The 26767-nt window shown below is 44.4% G+C and overlaps 1 protein-coding gene across 2 annotated transcripts in view; it reads left to right on the top strand.

The window, feature by feature from the left end:
- The window catches only part of ATP10A (ATPase phospholipid transporting 10A (putative)), a 146868-nt gene that overhangs the window by 52764 nt on the left and 67337 nt on the right, over positions 1 to 26767 (top strand). For both annotated transcript variants that reach the window (XM_081907524.1, XM_081907523.1), the window contains one exon: positions 23997 to 24201. In XM_081907524.1, coding sequence (XP_081763650.1) covers positions 23997 to 24201 — 205 coding nt within the window. The remainder of the gene's footprint in view (positions 1 to 23996; positions 24202 to 26767) is intronic.

Below are 26767 nucleotides of genomic sequence, written 5' to 3'. Positions count from 1 at the left end.
AGTCGCCGTCTTCCCACAAGCACATTTAACAGCCCATAGAATGTTGATCAGCCAAAGGCCTGGTTACCGAGAAACATTTTTGTGTGGCATCTAAAGATACGTAATGAAGGTGTCAGGCGGGTCTCCATGGGGAGAGCATCCCACAAACAGGGAGGCACCACAGAAAAGGCCTGTTCTCATGTTGCCACCCTCCAGGCCTCACGGGAAGGAGGTGCATGAAGAAGGGCCTCAGATGATCTCAGGCCCAGGTCATATCTTGCAAGCCCTTCAACACTAGCCCTTCCCAAGAGAAGACCCTTCCACCCTATTTTCACAAGGAAGGTTTTCTGTCAAAAAGCACATGTACCCAACCCCATTTTGGTGGTTCAGACCTGATTCAGGTGAAGCATATTTTGCAGAGTTACCGTTCCACTGCTGATACATCCTTAACCCACCTCAGAAAGACAAATGCTGGCTTTTTTGTCTCCATTCCTCATTCTCTTCCCGAGGTGTTTTCTTTTTGAGTAAAAAAACCCCATAAACCTGTAGGCAGCTTGCACAGAACAAACCTATCCCGGGGATGACTCCTGCACCAGAAACAAAGAACACTGTCAATAATTTCCAGGATGTCCTGAAAGCCTTCGGGTTAAATACACATTTGAGGTGGTGGAATGGGGGTTCGGTGGGAAGAGCCGAGTTGGGAACAAAATAAATAAATATATAAAAATATTTTATCAAGCCCTGCTCTTTCCATCCAAAGGAAATACATTTTCTCTCTCATTCATATATATATATATATATATATATATATATATTTGCTTTCGTAGATTTTCACGGGTACAGGAATGCAGGTTTTGGTGTCCTCGGGTGTCTTCCCGTGTAAAAGTTCCCGTGTAAAAGACACCCCAACTTTTACACGGGAAGACACCCGAGGACACCAAAACCTGCATATATATATATATATATATATATATATATATATAAGCTTACCCTAGCCTCAAGGCATGACACAGCAGTGTGTTACACATAACACAATGAGGTTCTCTTCCTGCTCTTGACAACAAATACTCTCCATATTGATTTTAATAGGGTACCTTCAAACTTGCTCTAGGCCATAAATCTGTCTTTGATGTGCAGAGCCTGTTTTCCAGGCCGACTGGCATCATCTGTAGGCAAAGAAAGGGAACATTCCAAGGCAGAAAGGAAAAACCAGGGCATTTATCAGGCTCCTGGAAGGCTGCCCTTCGTGGCTGGTGGCCTCTTTTGGCCTTGATGGATCACAAGTTGCGCAGCCCTGCCTCGAATCGTTCAAGGAGGAGGAATTTGTTCCTAATTGCAAAGTGCTTTGGAGCCAGTGTGTGGGCGTGCACATTTTTGTTTAAGCAGGTAAACAGCAACTCGCAAGTGTACACAAAGCATTAGGGTATCGAGCTTTGGAGTTAATCACGTTAACAGCGGGGAAAATGTTATTTTGGTTTGTGCGACTGGCCAGGCTGGTTAGGGACGGGCCGAGTGGCTTTGATGCTGTTGGCAAAGAGTATTTACTAATCTAACAACAATTCCAAATGTACTTGGAAGGCAACTCTTTGGGTGGGAACGAAGCAAAAGACTGCCTTTGTTGTGCCAAAGTTATTCCTTTTTAACAGTGTTTCCTCCAGACGAGTTTACAAAACTGCACACTGAAGTACATAAATAAATATAGCTTTGTTGGAAACCTATTAGTTACAAAACACTGATATTGAGATGCTGACCTGATTTGTATCTGTTTCCTGGTTTTGTTTGAGGCTGGCTGGACAATACGAGCTTTGATAATATTATTGGGCACAATCTAGCAAGAATGCAACTCTTTTGCTTCCATTAAGTTTGGCGGAAGTGTTAGGGCCACACTAGTTGTGACGTTAGTTTGCATGGTTGGTGTTTTCTGCAAAGGGGCTGGATGGGGACCATGGATGGGGAAGGGGACTTCATCGAATAGAATTATACCCCTTCCCACTGATTGCTATTTGCAATGGGAGGAAATCCCCCATTCACACCAATGAGGGCTTTCCTCCTGTTGCAAATAGCAGACATAGGTGAGGAGTTTCTTACCAGATATCAAGACAAGGGGTTACTGTTCCCCTCCATCTTGGGCCATGACACTATCTTAACTTTTTGTCATTGAAACCAGCACAGTTTTTATTGCGGCTAGCTTATGCTCACAGTAAGCTTCAGTGGAATAAATATTTTCTTCTGTGGAGTTTTTTTTTAAAAAAAGAAAGTTCAAGTTTATGTGGCAGAGGCATTTAAAAATTATCATGTATTTATCCTTTTTTGTCTTCATTGTACTTCATTTTAGCTTCGTGTCTTAATGTCTTGGGCTAAATCTTCATTGGTTTTGTACACATGCCCACGAGTCCTCCTTGAGGACGTGGCGATTTGTGGAGCAAACGACAGCAAAGTCGCAGTCGTCCCCCCCCCCCCAGGTCCTTGCCCAGGTAGTTGAGATCGTTGACCTAAGAACAGAGCCTGGAGCTGCAGAAGCTCACTTCAGCAGAGACTGTGTTGGGCAGTGCACCCTGCGAACCTAGTTCTTGGTAGAAATCTCTTCCCCGCCCTGGGATAAACACTGGTTCTTGACCCCCTCTGTCAGGCTGGAGTATGGCCTTCAAGGAGAGAGCAAGAAATGCTGCCTTTTACTTGTGAGGTTGTTCTCCTCAGAGAAAATAGTTCAGTGCACCCCTTCAGCAGTTGGTGAAGGAGGTTGTCCTCTGTCTGCAGCTGTCCTCCTAGAGTGAGAAGGTGCTTGGTTTCCATTTAGACAAGCGTTGGTAGTCTCCAGCTCCCTTCAGCCTCAGCCAAATACGCTCATTCGCCAGGGTTGGGGGGAGCTGTGGCCCAACAACATCTGGCTGGAGGCTCACAGGCTCCTCATCCAAAACCTACTCCCTTCTGCTTACTGTTCATCCTGCGATCCAGTTCTTTAAAATGAATGGTTCCTCACTTTCCTGATGGTTCTGGAGTGTTGTCAGCATAATTTCCCAAACCGCAGCCAAACACATTGGTAACTTGGAGGTCCTGTGGGAATTTGCTTTAAGGTTGCCTCATGGGAAGGGATTGCCCCTCTCAACCTGAACCCACTACCTCCAAGGTTAGAAATTTCATAGGGAAGGACAGCATTCCCTGTTTCCAGAAGAGCGAAGTTGGTGTTGTTTTCTTTCATTTCAACCCAAATGTCTCCAAAAAATGTCTGTCTGTCGTACAAATTGCGGCCTTTGGGTTGCCCTAAACGAAAACGAGGCCCTGGGTGTACTTGTCCGCTGGGCTTGAATTTCAGCCATTCCATTAAAAAGTGGGAAAACATCCTGTTTCCACCCAACAGCATTCACTAGTTGCCTGGCCTTTCACATTTATGGGAGATAAACTGTCAGGTGAGGCCCTTCAAAAAAATATTATCTTCCTTTCCTTCCTGAGGTTTATTCTGTACATAATTTCAAAACAAGATTATTAAAAAGTGGAGCTGCTGACTGAAGACCTCAGTTGCAGAAAACTGCCTGAGGGAATTGCTCCGGTAGGTCTGAACTCAACAGGAGTGTGGACTGCTTACGGCTATTATCGCTGAGAACTGTGACCTTTTGGCAATCAAGCACCATCCCAAATGCCTCACAGTGCCTTTAGAATGAGCTGCTAGGAGGATAAATGAGTTTAATGAGTGCTTTTACTTCACAGAAGTCACCACGGCTAGTGGCCTGTAGAATGCATAACTTTTTAGGTAGGCTTCCTCCGCTCGATTCGTTTCTTTTCCTAAATAAAAAGGGGAGGAATGCTTCGATCTCAGGCGCGGAACAAGAATGGGGAATGAGGCCTCTTTGCATCCCAGTGGTGTTCCGTTTACAAGTTAGGCAGCAATATCACTTGGTGAACTTCTGTGTCAACGCCATGCCGCTGAGGTGTTTGTGAACACACGTGTGCCACCAATGCTGTGATAATGTGCCATGCATTAGTGGGTGCATCGGTGCTGTGATGTTGATACCTTGCCACACACAGGCATTTTTTTCTCAAGGAACGCCGTAATGTTTGAGCACATCCTGAGGTGTGCTGCGCCATGCCAGAGGTGAACCCTCAGGGGAAGATGGCTCAATAAGACATCAAACAGTTTTCGCTTCCCTTTACAGGGCTGCCTTCGCATGTCTTCTACAAGTTGTATTGTTATTTATCACCTTGACATCTGATGGGAGGGTGTTCCACAGGGAGGACGTCACTTCCAAGAATGCCCTCCTCTACCTGGTGCCCCAAAACTTTACTTCTCGCAGTGAGGAAACTGTCAGAAGACCCTCGGAGCTGGACCTCAGTGTCCGGGCTGACCGATGGGAATAGAGACGTTCCTTCAGATACACTGGGCCAAGGCAGTTTAGGGCTTTAAAGGACAGCACCAACACTTTGAATTGTGCTCAGAAACGTACCAGGAGCCAGTGTAGATCCTTTAGGACCAGTGTTATATGGTCCTGGTGGCCGCTCCCAGTCACCAGTCTAGTTGCCGCATTCTGGATTAGTTGTAGTTTCCGAGTCAGATTCTAAGGTAGCCCCATGTAGAGGGCATTGCAGTAGTCCAAGCGGGAGATAACCAGGGCATGGTCCACTCTGGTGAGACAGTCTGCGGGCAGGAAGGATCTCAGCCGGCGTACCATATGGAGCTGGTAGACAGCCGCTCTGGACACAGAATGTACTCTGCTGTGCAAATCGAAGCGTCCTATTGGTTTCTTAGCCCACTTTGCCTCTGGCCCCGCCCACCACTGGTCCAGGAGGCAATGTGGAAAAGGCACGTCTGTGTCTTTCCAGAGAAGGGGAGCAAGGGTTCCTACACATCATGGGATTAGTTCAGTTACTACAATGGCCTTGGCAAGCATTCAGAATGGTTCCCATGGGCATGTGAGGAAGGGGGCTTCGTGGCATTGCAGTGGTAGGCTCTGCCTTGCTTCCTGTCCATGTTTATTCTAATATCAGTTGGGAGCTCCCACATGTACAATTCTCTCTGTAATGCCTGGCACTCTGCGTTGTTACCCTGGGACTCTCCATAAATGTCATCGTTTATGTGCCTAAGTCAGGTGTACAGTCTGCCACCACAATGCCACCACTGCCTTTACCCATGTAGAAGCCTGCAAGGACCTTTTATCCGCATGACACACATTTGGTGAAAGGTGTGTTGCATTCGCGCTCTGTAATGTATTGAAACAGTTGCCTTTGCCTGCTTTCAACTTTGCCACACCTATCGCTCCTGTGTACATTAGCAATGCAGATGAGATGGATCGCAACCATTGGCGAGAGGCCACAAATCATGCCTGATTTCTGGGAATCAGCTAGCTGTGATGTGCAGCATTTGTTGTATACTTCCAATTCATTTTAAAAATAATTCCAGACTAGTCTGCTCAGAACTTGGAGGCTTACCCCAAACTTGTGTGTGCCAGATGGAGCTTTTTCAGTTTTTGGGCCTTTGCCCTGTCTGATTCTGTATCATCTGGGACTATTCTCCTTTTTTTTTTTTTTTACTCCGGCACTCTTGCTCAAGGAGGCCTAACTCCCTGAGCACGTTGGGTTAAAGCAGCAGCTATCTTCTGCAGCGAGGAAGGTGTAATAAAATACATGCATCAGGAGAACCGAGGAGATTTATGGTTGTTTTGCTTAATTTCCGTGCGCCAGACTGCAGTTAAAAGCCAGCAGAGCAGGACCAGAATGCCGGTGTTCAAGGTTGTCACTTTGGCACGTGAAATCGTATCTTTCTGGAATCATTCTGCAGTTTATGCACTTCAGTGGAAGCAGGATAATCTTCTGTACAGATTTACTTTAGAAGGAGTGAGTGAGTGGGAAAACGCCTAGCAGCTTCTGCACCTGGCAGTGGCCTAGTTCTCAGTGAGACAAAAAATAAAGGGGGAGGAAAGCAACACAATGCTATCAGTTTGATTCCACCTCTCTTTCAGGTACTTCTCAACCATGATCAATGCGTGACTGGAAGCTCCGTCCTTGTTCTTGCCTGGCAATCCCCAGGGTTGCCGCAAGAGCTGTTTTGAGTGTGTTTTGCTAACAATAACCGAGACCTCGGAGTACTATATAACCACAGAGATGCTGTTCTATCAACTGTCAAAAAGGAAGTGGTCTAAGTAGTCATGAAGGGTGAAGGCGGCTGAGCAGCTCACCGGACTGTCTATTAAAATGCAAACTGGCCTGTAAATACCTAAAATGTTTTGACAGACTTTGGGCTAGTGTGCTAATCCAGCTGTCGTGCTGGACCACCGGCCTGGTACGTTAAGAATGCACACAAATTCCCCATGGATAAAACAACATAAGTTTCCTAAACTGTGAATGCATGGCTTTCATGAGCACATGGGCCAACCTCACATTTTAAAATTAGGACTGCAAATCTTTAGCACTGACATACGTAAGCCCTGCTTTCCTGTACAGTGGTACCTCGGGTTAAGAACTTAATTCGTTCTGGAGGTCCGCTCTTAACCCGAAACTGTTCTTAACCTGAGGTACCACTTTAGCTAATGGGGCCCCCCGCTGCCGCCGTGTGGCCGTCATGCGATTTCTGTTCTCATCCTGAAGCAAAGTTCTTAACCCGAGGTACTATTTCTGGGTTAGCAGAGTCTGTAACCTGAAGCGTCCGTAACCTGAAGCGTCTGTAACCCAAGGTACCACTGTAATGGTTCTTTCTTTCTTTCTTTCTTTCTTTCTTTCTTTCTTTCTTTCTTTCTTTCTTTCTTTCTTTCTTTCTTTCTTTTGTGAAACAGAGCCAAGGTTTTCTGTCCAGTGCAATTTTTTCCTCTTGTAACACACAAGCTGGAATAAAGCGAACAGTGGAAAAACTGATACCAAAGGCAAATGCTGCTGTCATTAACATCCCAAAATGTGTTGCCTGACCACAAGACGCAACGTTTTTATTTTTATGGATAATGGCAAAAAAGGAATGGCCAGCCCTTTTCTGTCCTCCTTTCTTTCCCTTCACATGTGTGCTTCGTTGATCTACATGCATTCTTAATTATAATGCCATTATCAAAAACACTGAACTCATTTCTTTCTGGCTTTGCCACAGAATTTCGAGGAGATGCCAGGGAGTCAGCAGATATTGCTGCCTTGAATCAACAGTTGCAGAAACATTGCTACTCTCTCCTTTGCCCAAGTAACAGAAAGTTCACAGCAACATATGCTGGGTGGGTGGTTTATGTAAAGCCACGGCACATAACTTCATGGTGTCATTCATAATCCTGATTTAAAATCTGGGGTCTCAAACTTTTGCGGGCCCACATTTGGGATTTTGATAGAGTGCCATGGGCACCAGCACCCTTGGTTGCTCCCCACGCCCCCTTGACGGAATAAAAGTTTGCATATGAGCACAGGTGCACACACACTTTCCAAAGGTTGGTACATGTTGGATCCAGTGGAATTAAAACCGATGTTCTTGATTTTGTATGGTTTTACACAGGGTTCCCTAAAAGAAAACCTACCATCAAATTGAAGCTTCGAGGGATAGACTTCATAGTAAGCGTCCCAGATCTGGTGCCAGCACCACAAAAACATTGGCCCAAGACATGCAATGTCATAGATCGTCATAAGTTTTACACAGGGCGACAACCAAACCCATCAGCAGAGGACACAGGTGTCATCTTTGGTTTGATGGCCGTTTTGAGGGGATCCCTTGTAAAAAACACACCCATGAGGAACCATAAAAACCGAAGGTTTTACACCATGTTATCAGATCCATTAGTGCAGGCTTCCTGAACCTCAGCCCTCCAGATGTTTTGAGACTACAATTCCCATCATCCCTGACCACTGGTCCTGCTAGCTAGGCATCATGGGAGTTGTAGGCCAAAAACATCTGGAGGGCCGAGTTTGAGGAAGCCTGCATTAGTGTATATGGTTTAGTCATTTGTTATTTGATGGTGGTTTGGGCGGAAGTTGAGCAAATGCAAGAGGAGTCATTTCACTGGATCAAACATGGGTGAGATCCCTTCCCCCTCTGTCTCTCTTGTGACACTACTCCCCACGCTACCCCCAGCTACCCTGTTTTCATCCCACCCAACCTTCCAGATAATTCCCTTTTCTTTCCTACTCTCTCTGTAGACCTTGAGAAAGCTCATAAAGTTGAAAAGAAGAAGAAGAAGAAGTGGGAAAGAGAGATGCACTCTTCCCACTTCCTCTTTCACCTTTTGGTGCTTATCAAGGTTGACGTTTTCAGCTCAGATATAATTCAGGTACTGATGTAAGCCAGTGAGTTATGATCACAGATGAATGATACTGTATAATAGAAAGAAAAGCACATAAACCTGGAAGTTCTGGGGACACAGCTTCACAAGCATTCTTGATTCTCCACCTTCCCTTTTGCTCTCTGCATCTTAAAGGACGGCTTTCTGCAACGAGGAAGCTGTCTATACTAGTGGAGACTCCCATGCATTCTGTCAGTAATAATTTTTATTAGTTTTCAATTACAGCAATCCAATAATAGCCTCATTATAACAATGCCAAATTATAATACAATTACTAATACCAATCATTCAGTTGGGCACAGTTTCCTATGCTCCTAGTGGGCGATTTCCATCCTTTGTGTAGGAAACGGCATGGAGTTTGAAAGCATGACGTAGAAATAAAGAGCTTTTGGAGTGATGTTGCAATACATGTTAAAGCATAGCGTGTGATCATTATCTAGCTGAGCAAGATAAGCACTCCGTGAATGTTTAGCTGACCAATGAGGAAGAGATACCACATTGATAGTACTTCCTTGCCTTTGCGGTTTGTGGTGGCTGGGTTTATGAGTTTTTTAAATGCTGAACCTGTTGCTGTTACCACCACTAAGAGCTGCCTTGCTACTGGCAGACAAGTGTTTAGACCTTTAGTCAAACCCTTCCATGTATATACTTGTGCAGTCAGCCATTTTAGTCTCTCCTCACTCAGGCTACTAACAAGGACTTAACTATGGCCAGACTAAGGCGGTTAACATAATGTGTTTATCAGTCTTTATGTGGATCAGGGATGGAGATTCCAACGAAACATTAGGAATAGCTTTCTGATGGTAAGAGTTACACAACAGTGGAAATGACTCCCTCAAAAGGTGATGGGGTCTCCATTATTGGATCTCCATTATTGGAGGTTTCTAATGGCCGTCTGTCAGGGTTTCTTTAGCTGTGAGTCCTGCATTGCAGTCGGTTGGACTAGATGCCCCTATGATTCTGTGCACTGATGTTGCTATGTAAATAAACATTGATAATAAGGATAAGATACCAAATTCATAACATAGCCTGCAAAGCATTTCCTTAAGGCAGATAATTGCCTTCGATAATGCAACACGTCTGATAGATGATAATTACAAACCTTAATAAAAAGTCATGGGCATAGTATTAAATATTTAGTGACCAGGCTCTTAGCTTTTAAAGCATGGTTAAAAAAAAAAACGGTTTTTGAAAGACACAACCCTCTCTTTGTGCATCTGACCAATAGTGTTTCGCTTTGTTGTTGTTTTAAAAACTCGCTTCAATGGACCTGTGCATGAATTGTCCCTGATAGCAATGAGAACCAACACAGTAACTGCTCAACTATTTGGGGTCAGGGTTGTGGGGTTTGTCTGTCTGTCTGTCTGTCTGTCTGTCTGTTTGAGGGGGGAAGGATTGGTGCCTAAGAGCAAAATTAGCGCTCATATAGCCAACCTGATTTGCAAAATCCGTTTTCACCCGCAAGTATGGACTGTCACGGGTGAGATAAGTTTCAAAGTTTCTGTCTGAAAGCCCCATCCCTTGCCCAACAGCCCCACTTTGAAGAATATCAGATTTTAATACTGGCTAGAACTGTGCTGTAAGAGAAACAGAGTTAAGCAACAACCTGGGGATTATAGGATTTATAATCCAGCTACATATGAAGGATGCTGCAGCAGCTAACCTTGAGACTGATACTTGTCAGAGTCTAGTTGTTTGGTTTTTATTTACGGACTTAGTGTTTTATGAGTAAAAAAATGAGGTGCCAGTTCTCATACATTGATAAAAGGGCCGTGGGTGCCAGCACAAAATGGCTTCTCTAACTAGTTCTTGTTGTTTGTCTCCCAGTGCCCCTGATTGAGGGGGAACTGGAGGATATGAAAACAAGTAAATAAATATTAATATTGCATCACCCAATGTGCATTTGGGGATGCATAGTTGCTGAAGTAATGTGTAGTTCTGCCTTATAACAAGTCTTCATCTTCTCCTTCCACTCCACTCCCCCCCCCACACAAAAACAGTGTGAAAAAAACAACTTTAGACTTTCAGCTGCTCTTGATAGCAGTGTGTAGCTGCAGGCTATTTATGTTGCCTTCACATTAGTATTCTTGTGGTATTGGGACAAGCAGTGATCTATAAAGTTAAGGACAGGCGCCATAACCCTCTGACAGCAGTTAAATCTGGAAGAGAGAAATTACAACACACTTTTATATGTCACGGTTACTGTATATTTAAAGCTTGGAACAAAATATTGCAGATTCACCAGTCTGGAATAAATGTTTCGGCCCCTTCTTTCTTTCTTAGCATTTTTGGGTGGACTGAAAAGCACTTTTTAAAAGTATTTCTTCTCTTGGTTTATGTAATCCTACATCACAGCTTCTGGAAATAGCCGTGAGTGACTTAAATACATTTAAATACTCACAGCCCATAGTAGGGCTGGGCAACATCTGGTTTTCAACATTGTGATATATCGCCAGCTAAACATCACAATACAGTCGTACCTTGGTTTTCGAACAGCTTAGTTCTCAAACGTTTTGGCTTCCAAACGCCACAAACCCAGAAGTGACTGTTTCGGTTTGCAAACTATTTTTGGAAGCTGAACGTCCGATGGGGCTTCTGCGGCTTCCGATTGGCTGCAGAAGCTTCCTGCAGCCAATCAGAAGCTGCACCTTGGTTTCCAAACATTTTGGAAGTCTAATGGACTTCTGGAACGGATTCCGTTCAACTTCCAAGGTACGACTGTATCCTAATATATTACAATGTCTGAAATAAGCTATATAGAGGCATTGGCTGGCTTCATGGTTTTTCCCGCATGGTGATTTTTGCTGGCGCATGCTCTTGTGATTTGCTGCCCCTCTGCATGAGGCAGGGGATTGCTGAGCTGGCAGAGTTAAGAGGGGCTGCAGGAATCAAGAGAAGTGTTGGCTGCGCTACATTCCCCCCCCCCAACACACACACACTGTGATTTTTGCATAAAACACACACACATGTCATACCCTGGGTTACAGACGCTTCAGGTTGCGGTTTTTCGGGTTGCGGACCCCCGAAACCCGGAAGTATCTGAACAGGTTACTTCCAGGTTTCGGCGGTCGCGCATGCGAGGAAGTGCTAAATCATGCTTTGCGCATGCGCAGAAGCGCCGAACCGCAACCCACACATGCGCGGATGCAGGTTGCGAACACTGCGGGTTATGAACATGCATCCCGCATGCATCACGTTCACAACCCAAGCGTCCACTGTATATTATGATTTGTGATTTGCCAGGTCAAAAATTATGAAACCGATACCATGATATGGATATCATGGATAACCAGTTTTGGACCATATTTCGCCCAGCCCTAGCCCACAGACTTGTCTCTTGTTTGTTAAAAAAGGGTGCTCATGACCAGGAAGGCTCAATAAAGTTTGAGGATGCCTCAGATTATCTGAATTTCCCAAAGGTTATTCTTTTGTTAGAGAGCATCTATAACAGCTAATATCTGTAACTGACTAGGTGACATTTCCTAAAACGCCAAAAGAAGTTGTTTACTGTCTGGCGCTGAGCCTGGAAGCAGGGAGAAGATCAGTAGTTGTGTTTCAGTAAAAGTCTCTACCTTTTCCTTTTTAATTTTTTTCATGTTCAAGGATAATGCCAAGATGATCTTCATATGTTAAGCAATATAAAATGTTGCAAGTTGCTCTGGGTGAAAGGTGTTTTCTTTTCAGATGCTTTATCCCCTCCCGATTCTCTCTCCACCCCACCGTTCCAATAGTTTTTTTTTTCAAGGGCTGTACAATGAGTCCCTTGGCTGACAAAAGGGAAAAAAAGCGTTAAGAAAATAATTCCAGGCATCTAGCATTTTGTAAAAGCGAACAATTGTGTTATTTCATCCAAGACAAGGTAGTTAGTTTTGTAAATTGTACCTCCCGCTCCCCACACCCCAAGGCAAAAAGACAGCAAATTCTTTTCTTTATAAATCTAAAAAAAACAACAACTGAGTCACTCAGGTTTCTTAGGTGCGAATTCTCAGATCAAATTGAAGTCAGCTGGCTTTACAAAAGGAAAATTAGCACTTTCAGGAACTCAGAAAGCCATTTAATAGTGCGTTTAAGCCTTATTATTCCTACACACACCTTGTTCGCTTGATAGGTTAAATGTAAATTAACACCGAATTGCTTATCTTCTTTCCCTGTGGTTAATACCCAGGTATTTCTGAACAATGAAAAAAAGGATTTCTTTAAAAACACTCTCATTTTAATACTGATACAAGAAATGGATGCAGTAACTTTAGTCTTATATAGTCATCCTGCTTTTTAATAAACTTTTTTTTCCCCTGGCAAGTCTTTTATCTGATTAGAAAACCGATTCAGCCTTCTCCGATGAATCATGCATTCAGAGCACGTTGCAGTTTGTGTTGGAATAGAGAAATACACTTGACATGATGTAAATTTCTGAAGCTATAACTTCCTCTACACATTCCTCCTGAAAAGCCACAGCCCTGTTTCCCCCCAGCTTTTCCCACAGGCCTGGAGTCGAGAACTATTTTAGTATATGGTAGCCAGGAAATGTAATGAGCATGTCATGGCCACTTCTAGGAGCCCTATCAGTCATTTCTGGGATGAATTTGTTGGTTTACAGGAGTCCAGTCGGGGGAAGCAGTGTAAGAGTTCAGGAATATCGGCCACACCGACCTTTGCTATTTAAAGACGTGTTTTAGAACACTGGAGATCAAAGAAAAGTCCCATGGATGGTTTTCACAATGAGGGGAAGTCAACAATGGGGCACCCATAGAACTCTATTGGGACTAGTGTTTATTTTATTTATTAATAGCTGATCTCGAGTTAGAAGGCGACAATGGGGAATGATCTTTGTTTTGTTCTTTAAAGGTAATGAAGCGCCTAAAAGTCTTTGTATCGGCGCAGGTTTGGATAGATTGGCTAGTGTGCCACATTGGGTTTTTTTAAATAATAGATTTTGTGGTTGTGGACATCGTTGGGAATCTGAGGTGAGTTACCCACGCAGCGGAAGTTGTCCCCAGTTCCAGTCACCACACAGAGTTTACTGTTGCAGCGGATAAGGCTTCAGTAATACAGTTCCGGATGTTGATATATACAGCTAGCTTGTAGGCGTTGCAGTTATAGATACAGACAAGTAGAAAGTATTTCTGTTGCTCCAGCAATTTAAGATGTAGCAGAGTCTGACTCTTCTCAAGACTGACACAGCACAAGACCTTGAACCTATTGAGCTGACATGCCATAATCATATATATAGTCAGCACTGGGCCATTGCCATAGCAACTGGCTTAGCTTACCTAGCACCCATTGTCTTATTTCATCCATGGGGTGATTTAAGCTCATGAAGGAGCTTTCGCCGTGACCAGTTCCTCTAACACACATGACCCTCCCCTCAGATTTTAATCCAGGTTGGTAAAGAATGGACAGATCCTGTGCTGTAGTTGTTAAGGGTATTGACCTGGGAGGCCAGGGTTCAAACCCCCACTCAGCCGTGAAGGTCACTGTGGATTTTGGGCCACTCACTTCCTCTCAGCCTAACCTACCTCGCAGGGGTTTTATGAGGATGAAGTGAGGGAAAACCATGTGTGCTGACTTGAGCTCCTCTGAAGAAAGGTGGGGTATATATTCAATAAACACTCTTCCCGCCCTGTCCCTAACCAGATCCCAAACTCTCTCAAACTCTGTGCCATGCCCCTACCCAATCACCCCATTTATCTTACTGCTGCTGTTGCTTTGATGGCAGAGGCAAGGGGACGGGAAGCAACGGAAGGAAATCTCACATCTAATTTGTGCCTAGTGAAATGAAGTTTTCCAAAGGGCTTTGCAAACATTGCAGTAGCTCCTGGAGAAATTGCATTTCCTGGCACCAGCAGGGAAAGAGACCTCTCTCCCGCTAGCCGCCATTTGCCATCAAGGTGAGAGGGGTTTGGGGGACTGCTGAGTTTGCGGGAAGGAAGGGGTTTAATGGGCTCAGTCTAAATTCATTTTGGCTTGGAAATAAGCCGATCCGTTTCCTGGTTTGGGTGGAGAAATAAGCTTGGCTTATTTCTGAGCTAACCGGATTAAATCAAGGGGGAGATTACTCATCGCCAGCATCAAACAGGATAAAGGAATAACATTAATAGAGGGAGATACCCCCCACACCCACCTTTACCTTTGTAAATAATTACCTTTACTTTAAGTAATCCTACCTCTTGAAATAATAGAGTGAACGTTTTATTCTGGAATATTGATGGGGTTACAGAATCGTGTCTATGTGTGTGTTTGAAAATTTTGGATTGTTAAAAAAGTGATCCTGGAAGTGGCTTAATGTGCAAGTGAAAATATAAATTGTGTTCTTTTTCTTTGCATTATCGTCATCATCATTACTATTTGCTCCCAAGCTGATTTCAACTTAATTGTAGGGAACTGTGGGATACAGTTCATTTAAAGCCCCAGTACTGATATTTTATTAAGATTAAGCCCCATTTATTCGCGTGGAACTTACTTCCTAATAAATGTGCCTAGGATTTCAGTCTAATAATTTTCCTCTTACCCCTTTCCTGTGAACTGCCCTGAGACCTCTGGGTATAGGGCGGTATACAAATTTAAATAAATAACAATATTTATATGAGTTGAATTTAAGACATGGAGTGTTTCAAGCAAAGCTTTTGTTGATTTTTATTTATTACACCGTTAAATTCTTCAGAGGTTGTTTTTCTGGCTGCAGTTTTAATTTCTGAAGGCCACCAGTGCTGGTATTTACCTCCCTTGGGTGAAAGAACAAAGCATTTTGCCTCTTTTGAAAGGAAGGCCAGTGTTGCTTCAAAAGATATCAAACAGACAGCGGTTGGCTGGGGTTCAGGAACCTGCTTGCACTTTGATTTTGAAGGGTGTCAGAGTCTTCTACGTGCCACTGAGGACCTGCTGAATAATGTGCTGGCGCATTATATTCAATGGATTTCTGTGATAACAAGAGAGTGGTTCTTCCTATCTGTTGCTAAGCTCTTTGGATAGTCAGATTTCTCCCTCTTGTTTAAACCTTGAGATTTACAAAGCCTAAAACCAAAGCCCACCGTAAACTAAAATCAGGCTCTCATCTTTTATAGTACCCGAACACTGCAGAGAAGTACTTTAGGAGTGCTAAAAGCGAAATCCTAGCCAGCTCTTGAATTCTGAAGAATGTGCACATCTTCACTTCCAAATGAGTGATGAAGGCCAGTGAAGACAGCCTCACAATAGAATCAATTAGCTCAGTCAGCCAGGGCAGAAATTAATGGCTAGAACTTCTCTTTCTGTCTCTATTGTCCCTTGCTTTTATGATTGCGGGTTCATTTAACAACGTTCAGGGTGAATGAAGAGAAAAGAATTGTAGCATACAAAGAACACACTTCAAAGCAGAGTTAGCCAACATGGTGCTCTCCAGATGGAATTGGACCACAACTCCCATCATGCTTGGCCATATAGGCCATGCTGGCCAGGACTGATGGGAATTGACGTACCAACAATATTGGCTGGGTGGGTAGCCTGTGGCCTTTCAGAGGTTGCTGCGCTCCCAACTCCCATCCTCCTTAGCCACCATAGCCAGTTGCCATGGATGATGGGAGTTGTAGTCTAGCAACATCTGGAGGGCAATGTTCTCCCCACCTCTGCTTTGAACTATGTTCCATTGAAACAAGCTGACTTCCTAACCTGTGGTTTGAAGCCGGCTTACTTCAGCTAAGCATAGCGAAGACTAACCACAGTTTGCCCACGTTCAGACATAATGTTAAGCTGTGGTTTGTCTCAAGCTTCTGAACTACTCTCAGCTAAACCGGAAGAGATGTGGGAAGGGAGACATGTAAGCTTTGTGGACCCAATAAGAAGCAGCTGTTTATTCCTGAGTCCAAACCAAGCCAAAGTATGTTTGCAATGACTGTGTGTGTGTGTACCAATGGTTGCTGTGACTTTTCCTGATTAGTATAAACGTTTGTGTATGTGTCACCGCGTGCTACTCTCTTGTTTTGGCATGTGGTCGGTTTAATGAGTCTTTAGATTCCTGTACTATTTTCACTTGTGTGAAAGCATCCCCGGGTACTTCCTGCTCCAAGCAGTGCCTGATTGTGACAGCTACCAAACATGCAGGAATTTAAAAAGTCAGTTCGGCGGAAGCGTAGTGCTATGTGTGGAATATTGCTCAGCATGTAATATTTAAAACAATGGACTGCTCAAGGCAGCGTCTGTCATAGATGTTGCATTCACCCTAATGCAATTTTTATGTGGGTCGTAGGATGCATCCAGATCCCCCGCCCTCAGGTTGCTCCCAGGTAACCAGTTTATTTAGCCTTCATCCTCATTTTTTCCTGCTATTTAATGAGCATCCATTCAGATTTATTTGTGGGAAGGCACTGCATGCTATTCCACCCATTCAAGGGCATTTTCCTGTCACTTTCCTTATTGCAGAAAGTCTGCTGTTTGGGGGAAGTGGATTTGTTGTGCAAGAGCTCTAAATCAATGCTAATTGTGCAATCTGAATTTCCCGGTCTGTGACTGAATCCCACCCGAAAATAGCGACCCTCTGGAAGTGCCCTGAGTATCAGCAACATTCCGGGGTACAGGAATTGGTATCGCAATAGATACACTCGTGAAAATTGATTGGCATTATTTGCAGACCTTTTCATCCTTGGCCAAAAAAATGCCCTCTCGTTCAGTGTTTTTAGTGTAGGGTGTTGTGAAAAGGTTATTAAAATTTGCTAATTGTGCTTTTAAAAAAAAGAAATGGCACCCAAAGAGCAGATTGGACAAGTTCTTCTTTCTTGCCCTTAAAATGTGTTGTCTCACTCTTCTTATTTAAAAATAAAATAAAAAATCTTTAAACGCCTGGGACTAGCACACTCATTGCTTCTGAATTGCCTCCTTTTCTTTGTTCTTTGAATTTTATTTATTTTAGAGATTTACACTCTGCAGTTCTAGCACTTCTTAGGGTGAAATGACTTTGAGGAAGCCCAACCGTATATTTATTCAGTAGAGGCCGCAGCTCTAGCAACGAACTTGAACCAATACACATAGCTGCCATCAAGTGCATGTACAGTATATGGACCTATGTGCCACATCCTTGGACTTCCTGTCTATCTACTGATTTGCAGATTCAGAGTTGATGTAAACTGGGCCTCCACACGATCCCTGTATGTCCAGGTGGTGCCTATCTCTTGAGCCACATTGGTTCGCAGTGGAGTTACGACTGTGGAAATAGACTCCCTCCAATGTGGAATTGATTGTGCGGCAGTCTGTTTCACAACAACTTCCCTTCACACAAATTACCCGGTGCGCAAGAGATGGTGCACATGCGCCCATGCGCTCTACATGTGACTACCATCAGGTGTGGTATAGTATATCTTCATAAGCCATTTACTTCAAAAGCTGCAGATACCATGTTTCATTCATACAAAACATGAAACGAGCCCTGCTGGGCCAGTTTATCTAGTCCAGTGTTTTGTTTGCTACAGTGCCCAGCCAGATGTCTCTGGGAAGCTCCAAAAGAGAGATAATCAAGTTTATGATCAAAGCCCAAGGAGCACTTTTGCTAGTTATCTTCAGCCCTGCTCTGGATCCAGTTGTGCAGTATTCTTCTTTCCTTATTTGGCAAAGTGTGCTCCACATTTCCTCTTACAGCTGTCCTTTTAATGCCACTGCTACTGCAAAAAAAATTTTTAATGGCCCACGATTTTCAAACATACTAATTTAACCTGAGAATAGCGGAAAATATTATTGTTTTGCTGTTTTGTTTTACTTATTTGCTTGTTTCTATTGTGGGTGGCGCTGTGGGTTAAACCACAGAGCCTAGGACTTGCCGATCAGAAGGTCGGCGGTTCGAATCCCTGTGACGGGTTGAGCTCCCGTTCTTCGGTCCCTGCTCCTGCCAACCTAGCAGTTTGAAAGCACGTCAAAGTGCAAGTAGATAAATAGGTACTGCTCTGGCGGGAAAGTGAATGGCGTTTCCGTGCACTGCTCTGGTTCGCCAGAAGCGGCTTAGTCATGCTGGCCTCATGACCCAGAAGCTGTACGCCGGCTCCCTCGGCCAATAAAGCGAGATGAGTGCTGCAACCCCAGAGACGGTCACGACTGGACCTAATGGTCAGGGGTCCCTTGACCTTTAGCTTATCCTGTATTATAGTCTGTGAACCGCCCTGAAACCCTATGATGAAGGGCAGTATATAAATTGAATGAAAACAGTATTTTATATGGTGCACACAGCTCTTTGCTAAGTGGTGCTCTCAGCGTCTGCTTCTGAAATCGCCCACTACGCTGTGCCTCTCTCCTCCCATTGGCTGTTGCATCCAAGAATGAGAACCAATAGTTGGGAGGCAAGGCCAGGTGTGTCCTGAATCTGGGAGGAAACTGAGAGCTACAGTGTAAGAACATAAGAACTCTGCTGCATCCTACCAGAGGCCCAGCTAGCTCAGCAGTCCATTTCCCACAGTTGCCAACCAGATGCCAAAGGGAAGCTCACACACCACACGAGCACAACAGCCCTTTCCCCAGCAACTGAAGTTCAGAGCACTGTTTGAAAGTATCCAGGTGCCAGACGCATTCAGCACATAGCTGTCAATCACTTGTGACCAAGTAAAGATGCTTGGGTGCCAGGATGGTTCCTGACATCTCCACCATCTGGAGGTGCATGTCTGGGGATCCTTGGACCTTGACTCTTTTCACACACTAATACCCCATCCTGCAGAATTCTATCTTTTATCCGCACAATCAGAATGAATTTCAGGAACCAAACTGCTTTTTCTGTGCAGCCTAAGCCAGGAGCAGGAGCAGTCGCCATTAAGAAAAAGAATTAGGCATAGCCCAATATTTATGTGGACTGTCCCTGGATCAAGTGCCTTTTTTTTTTCTTTCAAGTGGTCAGAGTTCTTAACCCAGCTCAAGGTTAGCCAGATGTTAAACTGAGAATCAATCACAGCCAGTCCATCATTTGAAAAATAAGACTTTAGAGCCGTCTTGCCCCAAAGGGCAACTTTGGCGACTGTAACCTTGGTTTAAGGAGCCATTTGGTGCCTAGCTCATATATCCGAGTTTCTAACACTGGTTCAGAGGCGCGCTGGCACCGATCCTGGAGATAGGATGCAGCCATGATGACGTGTAGCTGTTGGCGGGCTTCTCCTCCATGAAATTTTCTAACCTGCTTTCAGAGCTGCCGTGAGTTGGTGGACATCGCCAAACCCTGTGGGAACAGGTTCCAAGGTTTATCTGTGGCATGTCAGTGATGGGGAACCGGCAGCCCTCCAGAAGTTGCTGGACTCCAACTCCCATCATCCCTGATGTTTGGACATCCTGGGTAGGCTGATGGGAATTGTAGTCTGACAGCCCCTGGAGGGCCCAGAGGTGTCCTGCCCCTGCACCATTATGGGAATAAGCACTTCTTGTTGTCTTGTCTGCATACTGTGCTATTCAGCTTTGTTGGGTGACCCTCAGTTCTAGTATCAGAAGAAGAAAGGGAGAAAAACTTCTCTATCCATTGCATTGTAGTCAGCCTGGCTAAGCTACGCCAGATCAACATTTTACTTAACTACCCCTGCTTTCTCTTTCTTTCTGATGCCCCATTCCACTTTTATAGCTTTCCTTTCAGTTTCTACCAATGGGCATTCAACGCTGCACTTTCCTGCACATCCTTTTCCCCATCCTTCAGCAAAGGATGTCACAGAGCTGTAACTCTGAAAGGTATGGTCAGTGAAGTCCTATGGTAAGCCTGGTGGTCAACAAAAGAGGTTCAAAGACTCTCTCAAGGCAAATCTTTAAAAATGTAGTTTAAACACCGACAACTGGGAAACACAAGCCTGCGAGCGCTCCAGTTGGAGAACAGTCTTTACCAAAGGTGTCATGGGCGTTGAAGACGCTCAAACTCAGGATGAAACGTGCTAAGAGGAAGGCATGCTTGGCAAATATTCAGCGTGATGAACTCCCACCTGGAAACCTATGTCCCCACTGTGGAAGGATGTGTGGAACCAGAATTGGTCTCCACAGTCAATTACAGACTCACTTTTAAAACCGTGTTTATGGAAGACAATCTTACTCAGCTACGAGTGATCGCCAAAGAAGAAGGTACAGCACGGTTGCCAATTTGGCCAATGAGTGGAGCTCTCAAACTCCTATACAAGCAAATGTAGTCTTACAGTTCCCAAGGGCAAATTGTGCTCCTTGTTTTAACCCAAGTGTAACCTGGGTAGGCAAAGTTGGGAGAAAGGAAGTGGCATGTGGTGGTGCTTTTAACACTCTTTTTATTTATTTTTAAAAGCACAGAATGTGCAAAAGCTTCACAGAGGCAGTGAATGGATTGCAGAGCAGATGTGGCGAGAACATAAAAGACCTAAGAATATCATTTCCCCATACTAGATCTGTGTCTGCATTTTTAGCAGAATGCCCACAGTGACTCTGGCTTTGTGATTTATGCTGCAGCACATTATAACGGTATATTTTTGGCTACCTCGACTACGTTTCGCGTCCACAGAGTTATTCACATTTTGTCCTTATAAGGAATAATGATTCATAACAAGAGGAATCGGGAGCTATTTTATACTGGAACTTTTTTATATCTTCTTAGGAAAATCCTACTCTCTTAGGTATTTCCTAAGGATGTTACCACATCACTTTGCTTTTTATTTGGGTAGAAATGTATGTTGTTGTTTTTATTGCCATGTCGCTCTGGATTTCCCTGATCCTTATCTGTCCTGGACCGTGCCGCAGGGCAGGAGTTGTGCCTCCACAACTAGACTATCATAACTCAGATGGGGAACAGTAATTTGATACTAGAGAGATTCGTCTCTGTTGACTGAGTGTTGGCTGTTCTCAACAATGGTGGACAGATGGGGGAGAAAACGTGGGACTCACTGTCCTCTGCTATTGTTTGCTTTGGGCTGCGCTCTCTCTCTCTCTCTCTCTCTCTCTCTCTCTCTCTCTCTCTTAGGTCTTGGACGAGCAAAAGTTAAGTGAGGTCTTTCAGCCCTTCTTAGCTTCCTTTGTTAAATATTTGAAGCTACAATAGGGCTAGCTTCTACAACAGGGCTAGAAAATTGTGACTTTCATCATCCCTGACCAGGGCTGATGGGAACTGGAAGCCAACAACCTCTGGAAGGCACTAGGGCTGGGCCATGTATTGTCCGAAACCGGTTTGAAGTCCCTATCATGATGTTGCTTTCATAATTTTTGACCTGGCAATATATCTCAAATCATGGTGTGTGGATGTGCAATGCAAAAATCACAATGTGGGAATACCCGTGAAGCCAACCAATGCTTTTTCTCGATTTTTATAGTCCCTGTTAATTCTGCCAACTCCTTATGCAAAAGAGTAGGCACTGACAAAAATTGCAATGCAGAGAAAACCGTGAAACCAATCAATGCCTCAACGTAGTTCCATCTAGACATTGTGATATATTGGTATATTGCAATGTTTAGCTGGTGGCATCTCACAGTGTTGGAAACCAGGTATCGTCCTAGAAGGTGTACAGGTTCCCCATTAGTGCCTTGCATTAATGCCTTCCTTTCTATATGTGTCTTTTTTGTGCTTAAAAGAAAACAATTCAAAATTCTGCTCCCACGTGAATCAATTCTGTGCCAGCAAATGCTCAGTTATGTTACTTGTAGACGTTATTATGCAAATGGTGTTGGAGCCGGGACTTTTGCTAAGTATCTCTGTGGAGCACTGAAACTCCACCCCATGACCATCTGGAATCCTCCAGTTGCTGGGATTAGCTAGGCATTGTTTAGATTCTTTCAAGTCTGTCTCTGCAGCCATACGGGCTCGAATTGTGCTATTTGAAAATGAATGCTGAGCTTCTCAGGAACCTGAATGCTGTGCCCAGTACTTACATTCCATGCCTTTTCTACACCTCTACAGAACCACAGGATATGCTCAGAACTGGAATGTGTGTTTGGCAGCTGCTTCTTATTTAGAAACATGCCAAAGCGCTAGGCTGAAATACGTTCCTTGATTCCTCACATCTCCTCTATTAATCTTTCTCTCCTGTGTGCTTTCGCTGAAATATATGCATATAAATCAGTTCAGGAAACATGCCTCTTCCTCTTCATGCTGTGCCTGTCATGGTGCTTTGCCTTAGATATTTTTTTGTACTGGGACATAAAGTCTCAACTCCACACCTCCAACTTAACTACTTTATCAGTAGGCTTCCAAGATTCTTCCTGGGTGTCAGCTGTGTTGTAAGTCAGCGTAGTGGCCAAGTAAATTATGGATAGCTTTTTCTTTTTTCTTTAAGTTCATAAAACTATAGATGGGAGAGTCAGGAAACTGGTTTCTCACTCCTGAAACCCGCTCCACTGACTTGCAACAGCACGGTCACATTGTGCTGTGCATTCCCCATGCTGTATATTTCTTTGGAAATTTGCTTTTCTGAGCTCTCTGTAGTTGAACTGACCCAGTACAATTGAGCTTACAGACGTTTCAGAAACGAGGCAGCTGGTACAAACCTACTGGCATGTGCTTCCTGCCAACACTTCCTCATTTGCCTTCAGCCCATGTTTGGTACACCTGTCTCAGAGTGCAGAAGGAGCTGGATTTTAGTTCTGGAGCTTTCGGGGTGAATGCAGTCTAAACAAAGTATAGCACACCCTCAAACGGCATGGGGCGTGTGCAACTGGCTAATGGATGGACTTGGACTTACCCAAGTGACAGATCGCAGGTTGGACCAACACCAGGGTGTTTGCGTTGTTGTTTGTTGATGTTGAAAGAGAGGTTAAAGCCTTAAAATGTCTTATCCAAGGAGTTTCCTGAGCGGCAGCCATAAAGTAAGAACATGTGGTGGTCAGGTAAAGTAGAATTAGAAACCTGAAGCCAAAGAACTGGCTAGGCTAGTTCGGAACAGGGTTTGTGCTTCAGTGTTCAACTCCTTTCCTCTGCCTTTTGTCCCTCGTGGCCATTTAGGATTCCGTGTCACAAAGCTGAAGTATCAATGTAAAAAGGTAAAGGGACCCCTGACCATTAGGTCCAGTCGTGACCGACTCTGGGGTTGCGGCGCTCATCTCGCTTTACTGGCCAAGGGAGCCGGCGTATAGCTTCCGGGTCATGTGGCCAGCATGACTAAGCCGCTTCTGGCGAACCAGAGCAGTGCACGGAAATGCCGTTTACCTTCCTGCTGGAGCGGTACCTATTTATCTACTTGCACTTTGACGTGCTTTCGAATTGCTGGATGCCTCAACTGGCAGAGTTCTTGCTTCTGTGCAACTCTCCAAATGCACAGGAGGTCTCCCAAGGTCTAGATCTGGTGTCTGTATGCCTCTTGGGTTCCCAGGTCTACATTTTTCAAATATGTTCCTTACATAGTCTCTTTTTCCTGCTTTGCTCCACCTTTCATGCAGCTACTCTGCCTGTGGGCATTCTGTGCTTTAGCTTCTTTCTCTCTGGGTCCTGTCCCATCATTCTAGCTCTGTAGCTACATTTCTCCCATTTCTTATTTCCATAGTGCCTGTGTGATTATTATTTTTTAAAAAATATTTTATTAATATAAATTCTCATTTTTTAAAAAAATGTAACAAAAGTTTTCAATACGCATCACTTGTTCTGTTACCTTCTGTAGCAGACATAACAGTTTTAATCCCAAACTGACAAGCGGCCCTCCTCACAGAAGTTGGACTTCGAACATTTCCGATGTGCTTCGTTCCTTGGGTATTGGTGTGTCTGTGAACCAATTGGTGTGAGAGGCTTCACTGCCACAAGCACAACGCAACACAGATGGAAGTCTGCCCATGTAACAAGTTGTAGTCTCTCAGGAGCTTTTGCCAGCTAGGCTATACTTAGAAAACATTTCAATGCATTTCTTGCAAACATTTCTTTGCCAGGATTGAAAGGAAATACACCACCAGATACTGGAAAGAAGTGAAAGTCGGAGATTTCATCCAGCTGCGTTGTAATGAAATCATCCCTGCTGATATCTTGCTGCTTTCCTCGAGTGACCCCGACGGTCTGTGCCACATTGAAACCGCTAATCTGGATGGGGAGACCAACTTGAAGCAGAGACAAGTTGTAAGAGGATTTTTAGAGCTGGTAAGTTTACATATATTTTATATTGCTCTTTAACTGGTTTTTGGTAGTGTTTTTTTAAAAAATGTTATATTGCTGTTCTTTTTAAACTGTGCGCTGCTTGGAGATTTTTGACATACAGTGGTACCTCGGGTTACATACGCTTCAGGTTACAGACTCTGCTAACCCAGAAATAGTACCTCAGGTTAAGAACTTTGCTTCAGGATGAGAACAGAAATCATGCTCCGGTGGCGCGGTGGCAGTGGGAGGCCCCATTAGCTAAAGTGGTGCTTCAGGTTAAGAACAGTTTCAGGTTAAGAATGGACCTCCGGAACGAATTAAGTACTTAACCTGAGGTACCACTGTATTAAGTAGTGTAGAAACGCTTTTTAATGAAAAGAATGTTTAATTTCATTCAGTGCCTTAAAATAAATGGTGCTTGTCAGTTGCTGGAAACCACAGGAGGGGAAAGTGTGTTCTTGTGCTTGAATCCTGCCTTCCTGTTTTCACAGGAAGTTGGACTGGATAGGCCATTGGCCCCATCTAGCAGGCGATTCTTTCGTTCTTGCCTTCTCTCGTTCTTGCCAGTGTTACAGAGCAAGAACTACTTGTTCCAGCAAGCTTGATGTTCTAACTCCCATCAGCCCCAAACGTAAGAGCTTGCTGGATCATGCCAATGACCCACCTGGTCCAGCCCCCTGTTCCCACAGTACAGGCATAGGCAAACTCCAGCCCTCCAGATGTTTGGGACTACAATTCCCATCATTCCTAGCTAACAGGGCCAGTGGTCAGGGATGATGGGAATTGTAGTCCCAAACACCTGGAGGGCTGGAGTTTGCCTATGCCTGCCATAGTTGCTAGCCAAATGCTCACAAGAAGCTGGAAAGCAAGACCTGAGCGCAACAGCACTCAGCCCATTAAAGAGCCAGAGATTCCCCATCCTGGATTTAGACCATCCTGACATGCAGAAGAAGAAGAGTTTGGATTTGATATCCCACTTTATCACTACCCTAAGGAGTCTCAAAGCAGCTAACAATCTACTTTCCCCTTCCTCCCCCACAACAAACACTCTGTGAGGTGAGTGGGGCTGAGAGACTTCAGAGAAGTGTGACTAGCCCAAGGTCACCCAGCAGCTGCATGTGGAGGAGCAGGGAAGCGAACCCGGTTCACCAGATTATGAGTCCACCGCTCTTAACCACTACACCACACTGGCTCTGCCGGGCAATACTATTCATGTCTATTCAGAAGTAAGTCTCATTGAGTGGCATGGGACTTCTAAGCTAGCGTGCATAGGTTGTCCTCATGTGCTGCCAAGGCAGCATGCACAAAACACACACACCCATGGCATTAACCTGGGCTTAAGGCTTTGAGAAATCTTGACAGTCCCTATAAACAACGCCTGAGAGTCTCGTCCAAGCATTAAAAACGACTCCACCTTGCTTTCATGGATTTATGCCCATTTCTTGTGACAAAGCCTCTAGGGTTTCTGTTTGTTTTGGTTGATAAAATATTCACTTTGTACGGATTGTGGGGCTCTGAGGTCTCCTGAAAGCTGGATTATGAAATCCCACCACCAAGCTACGTGGAGGCATGCAGACACTGCATATATGTGGCCGTGTTCAGCTCTCTTTTTTGTGGATCAGAACAACAGCTCAAAGAAAACAGAATTGCAGATTCAAAGAATCATAGAGTTGGAAGGGACCCAAGGGCCATCTAGTCCAACTCCCTGCAATGCAGGAATCTCAGCTAAAGCATCCATGACAGATGGCCACCCAACCTCTGCTTGAAAACCTCCAAGGAAGGAGTTGTCCACCACCTCTCGTGGCAGACTCTTCCACTGTTGATCAGCTTTTACTGTCAGAACATTTTCCTGCATGTTTTGTCGGAATTTCCTTTCTTGTATCTTGAAGCTATTAGTCGTAGTCTTACGCTCCAGACTAGCGTTCGAAACTCCCATTGTTCTAGGCGCATTTTGCGACAGGGAATTTCATCAGCGTGAGCAGTCTCTGAGCTCTGGGCGCAGTACAGCACCTAAGATTTCGGATTAAAACTGCAGAGTGGAAGGAGGTCCTTTTTCTGCCTCCCTACTTCCAGCTACTCTCTGAAGACTGGAGAAGAGACCCTCTTAAGACTATTAGAAGGGTGGGCTGGAGAAGGACTAGACCATGTGAAAAATGAACATAGTGTTTTAGATGCAGTTCATTCATTTTCAGCTTTGAATTCTTGCTATTAAAAAAAAAAGTGCCTAGACATTCTGTTCTTACGCCCATAACCTAGGATAAAGGTTTCATTTAGCTCCTAGCTTCTGTATCTCAGTTTTTAACAGTGCTTCAGAGCAGGAGAAAACAAGCTTATTCCATCTTCCACGTGACAGCCCCTTGAAGATGGCTATCACATCTCCTCTCAGTCTCCTCTTTTTCTTAACACGAGGTCAGAAGGTTTCCACGGGAGCACACTAGATCAGCAGCTGAATATCGGGAAAGAGCCATTATGCTGCTTACGTGGCCGCAACTTGCTTTGGCGAACATCACAGACCCAGGAATGTTGTTTCATGAGGAAACAAAAGAATCTCTTATGCTGCGTCCTATAG

This window comes from Podarcis melisellensis (assembly GCF_964234715.1).
Source record: "Podarcis melisellensis genome assembly, chromosome: 4".
In the NCBI taxonomy this organism is placed as follows: Eukaryota; Metazoa; Chordata; class Lepidosauria; order Squamata; family Lacertidae; genus Podarcis; species Podarcis melisellensis.
The sequence above is the reverse complement of the archived record's forward strand: the minus strand, read 5'-3'. Positions and strand labels throughout refer to the sequence as shown.